We start from the raw sequence: 9,184 nt of genomic DNA, 5'->3' as shown, positions 1-9,184 counted from the left end.
AGAGCAGCAGTGGAGGTGTGTCCAAATAATGGAGTCACTGCAGGGCAGGTTGGACAGGTGGGGCCAGTGGCAGGTACAGCAGAGGCGGACTCTCAAACGCCTCCTGGTGGAGGAGACGGCTCCAGGAAGCGAAACTGCCCTGAAACAGAGCTCACATGCTCCTTCAAAAAACCTTACCCTGCATCACCACACCTGTCACTGTACATCCTGTCCGGTCAAGCTCCTGGACAATAACAGACCAAAGTGCAGACAACAAACAGACTTTCTTTAAGTTAAAAACGAGTTTCTAAGATCAGTGTAAAAGGTTGGGCTCAGTTTTAGCTTTCAGTTTTCATCACAAATGTGTTTCTGAGAGGACAAATCAACGCACAGCTGCTTGTAGATAATGAGAAGTAATTAGTATTGAACACAACATCATCAACTCATTACTAAAAGAAATGTAATAGCCCAATATCACTCAGTATTTTCCTTAAATGGTACTTAATAGAAAAACAAAATACCGTACTTAAAGAAATGATGATACTCAGCCTGCGTATGCAGTAAAACGTCTTCCTCATTAAAGAGTTTTGTCTCCTTCGAGCAGCAAATAAATCAGTCGTCTGTTGAGAGTGATAACAGTAAATGGGAGGACGATGTGACTGCTGAGAGCACAGATATGATACCAGTGTATACAATTAAAATATTAAAATAATTGTAGGTCGCTAGAAAATAGTCACACGGAGTAAAAGAAACAAATGAAATCCCGATGTGTAAAAACCTGTTTAAAATGTATATTTAAAGAAAACAGATGGAGCCAAACAAAATAAGAGTATTAAACACATTCAAATTAAAGGGTTCAATAAGAAGTTAAAGTTGCTGAATGAACAGCTGTTTCTATGCGCTTCCATGAAAATACGCTGCCTGTGGCCTCACAGCACCGTGACCCTGAACTGCGTAAAACGATAGAGAGATACTGACAGCAGCCTGAGTAACGTGTCAGTGCTGCTGAGATTATTGGCACTTTATGGTACTTTAGTGTTTTCCTGAGTCACTTTACTTAAAGGTTTAATGTCTTACTTTTGTACTTCTGTAATTATCTCACTGCTTTTGTTTATTTCTGTTTGCGTGGTGTTTTGGACTCTGTGTTCTGAAAGCAAGCACTTCTTTGTGCATCAGCAAGCTTTATTAAAATGTTCTGTTCTTCTGCATTTGGTTCTTTTTAAAATATCTGATGATTCAGACGAACTGGAACGCCTTAAAAATGAAAATATAAGTTGAACAAATGTCATTCTTTCAGCAACATTTCAGTGTGATTTGTCATGTTTCGGTATCTGTGCATAAAGAACAAAAGCAGCCATTTACCCAGCGACTGACTGCTGGAACAATAAAGTAGTGAAACTTATGCTTTCTGGGTTCTTGTCGTAGATGCAAGCTTGCTACGTTACCCTTCCTGCCCCACGTTTCCATCATGTTTTCTTCTGTGGTGCCAGGAAATGAAGCAAGGCAGGGCGAGCCCCCGGCTCGTCAATGCTGCCTCTAAGAATTAGACATTAAGACTAATTCCAGGGATTCTGGGTCAAAATTTTAAAATGCATGTTCAGTTTTTTTCTTTTGGCATGTTATTTCCAGGTCGTGACAACATTTTTATTTTCTAAAGCCCTCTGTACATCACACTGTTAGTTTTAATATACATCTACACCTCCATCATTCCTCTCGGTCACGTCAGCGTAGAGAACAAAGATTGTGCAAATTTGAATGTACATTTCTTTTATTTAACACCTCTGAAATAATACAATCATTCTTAACTGCAGCTCAAGAAAGTTCAAAGTTTCCACACATATTTCTCTTTTCATGAGATTTGAGCTCCTGACAAGTTTCAAAATGCTCAAATTTCTGTGTAGCCTTGATCAGCATGCCTGAGCGAAAGCTGCAAATGAACAACTCGACTGTGGGAACGTTTGATAATGGAATCATTTCAGCAGACAAATTTAGCCAAATTTTGAAGGGAACGTATTCACAAGCGAGCGGAAAGAGTTACGCACCATACAAGCTGGTAATTTTTTAGTACAAACACACATAGATACATATATACACACGCACACACACAAAAGCTTGCCCGTTCATTGACATATATGCATTATGCATTTAGTGAACAAGCAGAGTGGCACAGTAGTCCATGAATGGATCACATGGATCACATGACATAAGCATCCAGAAGAGCGTGAGTCACATCTCGACTACGACGCTGCCACTTGAGTTAAAGGTTCCTCCAGATACTGGACCAGAGCTTCTGCCTACAATCACAACACACACAGCACAGTTATGTTTGGAATAAATACATATCTTTTCAGCATAACAAAGTATTATTATAAATAATCAATATAAATTCTACTTGCATAACAACCTTCTGATGTGAACAGGACAACCTGTATTTCGTTGTGACATGATATTTGACTCAATACATTAAATTTTAATTTTGATCAACATAAATGTTAAATGATGAGCGGGTGACATGTTTTATGATGCTTATAAATGTTAATCATTATCATTGAGAATGTGATTGAGACTAAATTTTAAATGTCTCTTGTGACATGTCATGAACTTGCAAGAAAATTTTGCTTTCTTGGAAGAAGAAAATTTAGTGATGTAGTATTTATCAATTAATTAATTAATTTTTATAAATCAGCTTGGTTGAATCTATCCACAATGGAAAACAAATGGAACAGAAAGCCTTGCCTTGTTCAGACATCTGTTATCTGTTACCCGGACGTCCTGAATACAATACGAGATTAGTCAGCCTCCGGAGGCTGTGTCAGCAGATTAGCTGACTGGGAAAAGTGGCTAAAGTTCTGACTAAGAAAAATTGGAAGCACATTCAAAAAGATGGACATAGTCTTAAAAAAACAAAAACAAAGCTCAGTCATACTGAACTCATTATAAGAGGCACTAGTTCACTGTTACCTCTGAGTCAGACTTTTGTTAAACTAAAAGCATGTTTTGCCAAATTACATCAAACTGCTGAACTTCCTTCATTAGCAGAAATCCTCTGCCTCCGTAAAAGAACTCTGAAGTAAAGCGGAGGTAAAATTAAAAACACAAAAAGCTAAAAATAAATAAAAATCCTTGTTGTTTCATGTATTTATGTGCAAACAAATAATGAGCCACACTTTACCCTCAGCTGTTTCTATATTAAATCCATTCTCAGCTGGTCTGGAGGCTCAAAATAAGAGTTTTTATTCATTATTTTGTCTTTGCATGCGAGAGCTTCTATATGATTTAAAGAGACATAAAAGTACTGCGATCATTCATGTTCAGTCACAGGTACTGACAATAGCAGAAGAGTAATAAGCAGCTACTGAAAGAAGCTGCTTATTACTATTACAATGTTTACGCTGATTTAAGAAGATTTCTTTTAAACTTTACAGTAAACTGAATTTAAACCTGCCAGTCGGAAAAAATAAAAGTATTTAGTGACATCTCACAGGCTTTAGAAAAGCATGACAGGCAATAATTGCCAGTTACAGAATCAGTATATTAAACTGTTGATTCAATGCGTCAAAGACACCGGCCGGCTGCCAAATTCAATATGCTACAGATGTTAAGGTTTCTATTTTTTCTGTCCATTTAGATTTGACTAGAACACTTAGTCTGCGCGTAAAGTCCACTTAAAATAGTAAAACAACATGCTGGGAAATCAGTTATTGTCTCAGATGCTTAATAATATAATTAACGACTTATGGATTTAATAAATATTAATATTAATTAATTACATTTCTGATTTTTTTTAACTTAAAAAAAACAACTCACAAATTGGCAACAAAGAGAACTTTTACTTTATATGAGTAAATTTCCAGTATTTTCAAACCTGGCCCTAAATCATTAATAGAAACAGTAACAGTTGTTGATGATCCACATTCAGGATATGAAACATTATCTCATGAAAAGGCGGAGTTTAACCTCTAACCTTGGCTTTAAGCATCCCGAAGCCCACCGTTTCTTTGGCGTACATGCACAGCAGCAGGTTGGCGACACGAGTAATGGCCACTCTTCCCTCCTGAGAACGACAATGTTAAAGGGAAGAAGACCACAGTATCTCAGTTTATTACTTAATGATCGCTCCACTTTTTCTCACATCACACAAATCTTTCACATATACCTGAAAAAAAAGTAATAAAAGATGATGGAACAGCATGTCTCACCATACAATCCATGAGAATGAATTTGAGTTTGTCTTCGTTAAAGGCTTGATGGCCGTTCTTGTCATAAGCTGCCCAGATGTTGCTGGCGATAGCAGCTGTCACTCGAGCGTCGGTGTCCCCGTACCCAGAGTACGCCAGCAGTGAGCCTTCATTATTCAGTAAGCTGATGAGAAACCACATAACCAGCAGATTAATATTAAATTAATATAATAACTTTCAGAGCACAAAGTTACCAACTAAACAGAATATATACTCTAAGGTGTATACTACACGAAAATGTATTTTATTTGTATAGGATTTCTTACTACACCATTTTACTAGGCAAGTCTGTTTAAGTAGTTTAGAACTACTTTGAAAGTTAGGACAAAAACACCATATGTACAGTGGTCCCAGTGGTAACGGAGCAGATCCCAGGAACAACAACGGAGATCTCTGTCCAGAGGAGCACAGTCCTCGGGGCAGCAAAGATACTGTGCAGGACCCTAAAAGCTCCCAGGCCTCCCAGGGTAGAGGTCTGGGAGCTTGAAGGACCCCTGCAGTGGCAAGAGTTTTTTTTTTTTAATTATTATTATCCCCATTAAAAGCGTATATAAATGGTGTCATATACCAACTAATGACAGAAATAGTGATGACTACTTGATTCTATAGGTGTGATTTCTTTTTCGTTTTCAAAGAGGAATTTTGGTGACACCTACTCAGGTAAACACAACTGATCAACATATAGTCTCCGTCTGTATTATCTTACACAAAAAAATCGTTTTAGTACATATCTGATGCCCTTTTTCCTCTTAGTGGAAAATATCATTACATAAACGGTTATTTTAGTTTGTAACTGTGTATTATTTTGATATAAAATTAGGACAACATTGTCAAATTTACAAAACTAAGTAGGTAAACAAACAACTGTTTATTTTATGCTTAAGGAAATTAAACCCCTGTGGGGGAAAATGCCTGACATGAACCCTTATCAGTTATTTGGGACATTATACTGAGACGGAGATGATGATCCGATACACTGACTATATAATAAAGTACCCTGAAGTTTGCGTTGAGCACTTTCAAACAGACTGTGCTGGTCGTGAAACATTAGAAGCTCCTTTATGCAGGATGCACACTGTTTCATATAATTACGTTTTAGTCGCCCCGCAGGGGTTATATTCAGTTTTATCGAATATTCAGAAGACTTATCATGTGTATTGCCTTTAAATTTATATGTAATCGTCAAAAAATGCACCGCTGAAACTCCAGCAGCAGTTAGCATGTGGCTAGCTTGCGGCTAGCTCGCCGTACTCACAGAGTGCTCTGGACTCCGTTTGTGTTCGCCTGGCTGAGAACCTGCGTCAGCGCCTTCGGCCGTAACATGGCTGTTCACCCTCTGATATAAGAGATCGAATATAATAACACTTATTGAATTTACGGGACGCGACGAAGAGCTTTAAAGTGCCCAAACTGCTCAGAAACACACAACCAAGTCAGCTGATTCGGTTTTCATTTCCGGGTCCGATCGCAATGCATCACGGGAAATGTAGGTATTTCAAAACCTTATTTCACCCCTAAATTCTTTTATAAATACCACACACAGACCACAACGCATGCGTCAGGGTCAGTGAAGGTTAAAAAAAGACCAGGGAAAAAGGGAGTGAGTGGATGGACGTCGTGAGGGAGCAAAATCATTAAGAAAATTATTTTTTCATTTTTTTAATACAATTTTTTAAAACACCTTTTAAACAAAATATCAAATATTCTGATAAATATAAATATCATAAAATCAGATTTTAGATCAGATGCAAATTTGTGAAAAAACACATGGAAAATTGTGTTGTTTTTTTTTATTTGATGAGCTTTGCAATCTGTCCAAGGGTATCCTGTCATTCGCCCCATGAACCGTCCCCCCGACACTAGACTGAATACCTCAATTCAATTTTCAAAGAAAACAAAATTAGAAGACCATCAATAGTCCTGTCCAGTAATATCCTTTATGCTGTCTTTGACCCTCATAAATGTGTATGTGTTTATGGCGTTTTAACCGTTTTTTCAGTGTCCTGTTACACACTTGTAAAATATGCATTTTTTTTTTTACCATGCTTGCTATCCCATGTTTACCAACATTACAATATTAAAGAGACCCTTAATTTGCCTATTTATTACTCACTTTGACATGTAGAGCCTTGATTCTAACAATTTCATGTCTAACACTGATAAGATTACAAAGATCGTGGTATATACATAACATTTTTCTTTTCCTGATTTAAATAATAATACACATTAGAGGTCCAGCTGGTACCTGCTCCTTGAATCTGTATGACTTGGCTTGCATCCACCAATAGTCTTGGGTTGGTCAACATCAACAGTGCTCTCAGAATCAGTGTCTGCTAAAAGTTTGGATTTCTGCATCTTCATGGAAAATTACAAACACTGGGATCAATCTGAATGTCATTAGTAACACACTATTTCTCTTCTTAGAGGACAGGAACCGGTGAGGTATTCTTGGGTGTTCCTGTCACAGTAGTGACCTTCTACACCTGATCTGAAGAACAAAGAAAGCCTGCCCATGTTCTGCTACTACACATTTTACCTAATCAAGTTGTTCTTGGGTTCATTTTCCTATCAACAGAACAAAGAAAGGAAGACTAAACTGAAAGAATAAACAGTCGAGTCCAGTCAGGACAACTTTCCTGCAACATCAACTCTAAATCAAGGCCAACCTAACGAGTCTGCCAGACTACAGCAACATTTACCATAAGGTCTTAATTTTATTGGCACAAGTTCTCTCTGAAACCTGTAAGAGCTTACATTTATTGTATTTTTCTTCTCTGCCCAAATAGCTACGACATCATTTTCACCCTGATCTTCAACATTCTTGTTTTTTTTCCTGTTAGAATTTTGTTTTTGTTATGGGCAGTTTCCTCTGTATATTCTCACAGGAGATACTGATTTTAGTCATTCAATCGTACTGAATAAACATGTCTTTAAAACAACATGCTTTGAACTGCCAGATATCTATTTAAAGATCATTCAAGCAGCTGAGACCATATAGAGGGACTCACTTACAGTGCAAAAGGTCAGTAAATAGTTCTATATTTTCAAAGCGTGGGTGATGATTATCAACAGATCTGCTCAGTAAGCTCGGTCAACAGCGCTACACCCAGTCAGTGATAAGTTTAGTCATCAGCCACCTCCCTCTCTGAACAACAGACTTGGTATCGCTTTTGATTAAACTTTGCAAACACTACCTTCACTGGAGTTACTCAAATCCTCGATCTGCACTAAAATGCCCTGTAATCTTATCAGTTTTAACCCTGTTTTTATGAAGAGAACAATCTGTTCAGATGAGTGCTTGGATTTTAGGGAACACCTTCTCAAACATCACAATCTGAACAAACATTTAAAGACCTATCGAGATCAGTCAATCTGTGGCATACACCTAGAATTTTTCTGATAACTGAACCATATAAGTCTCAGGTTTTTGCTGCTCTGGATGTTGGCTGTGAAATTTCCCTGGCTACAAGGTACAGTTGAAACCTGTAACATAACTGAAATCTTTCAGTTATCTTGCACAATTAATTTGGTTGCATAGGTATTTTTTATTTAAAAAATGGGATGTTAACATAAAAAATGCATAACTTATTCTTGTATTTTCTGCAATTTTCCAGTTGGCTCACATTTCTTCAAGATGAGTGCTGGTGACAAGCGTCTTCTTTTTCATTGTGTTCTTCTGTCTGCCATGTAGGTATCATATGTATCATAAAAACAGGAATACATTATTTTTAACTTGCATTGGCTTTATTGTAACTTCAACAAATCTTCAAAATCTTCAGGGTTTCATGCCATGGCAACAATCCTTTCTTCAATGATAATAAAAACCTCATACTTCCGGCGTCCTACAATATTCCGTGGATGGCTGGCATTGAGGATTTCCGCCCCCTGTCTCTTATCACCATCCCCGGCAGTCACAGCAGCATGGCTCGGCATGGAGGCCCTGAGTCAGAATACCAGGTCCTGTCTCTGAGTGACCAGCTCAGAGCTGGGATTCGTTTCCTGGATCTCAAAGTGTTGGAACTGGAAGGCACCCTCTACGTCATGCATGGGGTGATATATGAGCGCAGCACATTCAGAGATGTTCTGGACACTGTTAAAGCTTTCTTGTCTGAGTTTAACAGTGAGGCTGTGCTCATTAGAGTGGTGCCAGCGATTTTGAACAAGAATAAGGTAAATGAAATGGTGCAGAATCTGATTAGCAATGACCAGCACGTGTGGGTGACCTCTGGCATGCCGAATATAGGCCAGGTGAGGGGGAAATTGGTCTTTTTGCAGAAAAGCACCTTCACACTAGGAATTCCCCTCACAGAGACGGATGAGAATAGCAGCAACAAGGTTAGCAGAGTTAAAGAAGAGGACAACAAACTAATCAAACAGCTGGCCCAAGCCACTGAGGCTTGTGGGGGTGATAACGTTGTTTTGACTTACACAAGTGGCACTGGCTTTGGGACTTTCCTAGGAATGTTTCTGACCCCAAAAAGAGTGGCAGAAAAGGTGAACCCATGGCTCAATCAGTACCTCAGGCAGTTTTATCCCAATCATCCCAGACCATGCTTTGGGATTATTGCCATGGACTTCCCTGGCTTTGACCTCATTCAAACTGTTATCAATTTGAACTGGTGGTAGAGGTTAAGTAGCTTTAACTCCTAATCAAAAGATCGAGAGCTAAAATGACATGCATTACTATGAAATTGTTCCTATGACATTTCTGTCATTCTTCACTGTAAGGCAGTGTTTCCTGAACAGCACAACAACCTCTGATGTTAACTTTGATGAAAGTGAAATCAATAAATCAATCAATCTTATTTTGTTGCCTGTTTTTCAGTGAAGCCTGTTTCAGGCTGTTTCATCTCAGTGACAGTTGAATATGGTTTAATCAGATTTTTATAGTAGGTAAAAGCAACACTATAAATGTAAAGAAAAGTGCATAGTTCAAAAATCAGTAAAGGTATCTGCAAACTATTGTA

The 9,184-nt window shown here is 38.1% G+C and overlaps 1 protein-coding gene across 1 annotated transcript; it reads right to left on the bottom strand.

The window, feature by feature from the left end:
• Window positions 1-1,729: 1,729 nt before the first annotated feature.
• On the bottom strand, window positions 1,730-5,681 carry lamtor2 (late endosomal/lysosomal adaptor, MAPK and MTOR activator 2). The gene is made up of 4 exons (XM_085423882.1): window positions 5,473-5,681; window positions 4,179-4,341; window positions 3,944-4,033; window positions 1,730-2,273 (listed from the first exon to the last, which is right to left on the bottom strand). The coding sequence occupies exons 1-4, from the start codon at window positions 5,538-5,540 to the stop codon at window positions 2,217-2,219; spliced, it is 378 nt and encodes a 125-aa protein (XP_085280008.1). The 5' UTR covers window positions 5,541-5,681; the 3' UTR covers window positions 1,730-2,216.
• Window positions 5,682-9,184: the final 3,503 nt, after the last annotated feature.

Source organism: Rhamphochromis longiceps, linkage group LG11 (genome assembly GCF_057381845.1).
Source record: "Rhamphochromis longiceps isolate RC_006_pf linkage group LG11, R_longiceps_female_GT1.1, whole genome shotgun sequence".
Taxonomy (NCBI): domain Eukaryota; kingdom Metazoa; phylum Chordata; class Actinopteri; order Cichliformes; family Cichlidae; genus Rhamphochromis; species Rhamphochromis longiceps.
The sequence above is the reverse complement of the archived record's forward strand: the minus strand, read 5'-3'. Positions and strand labels throughout refer to the sequence as shown.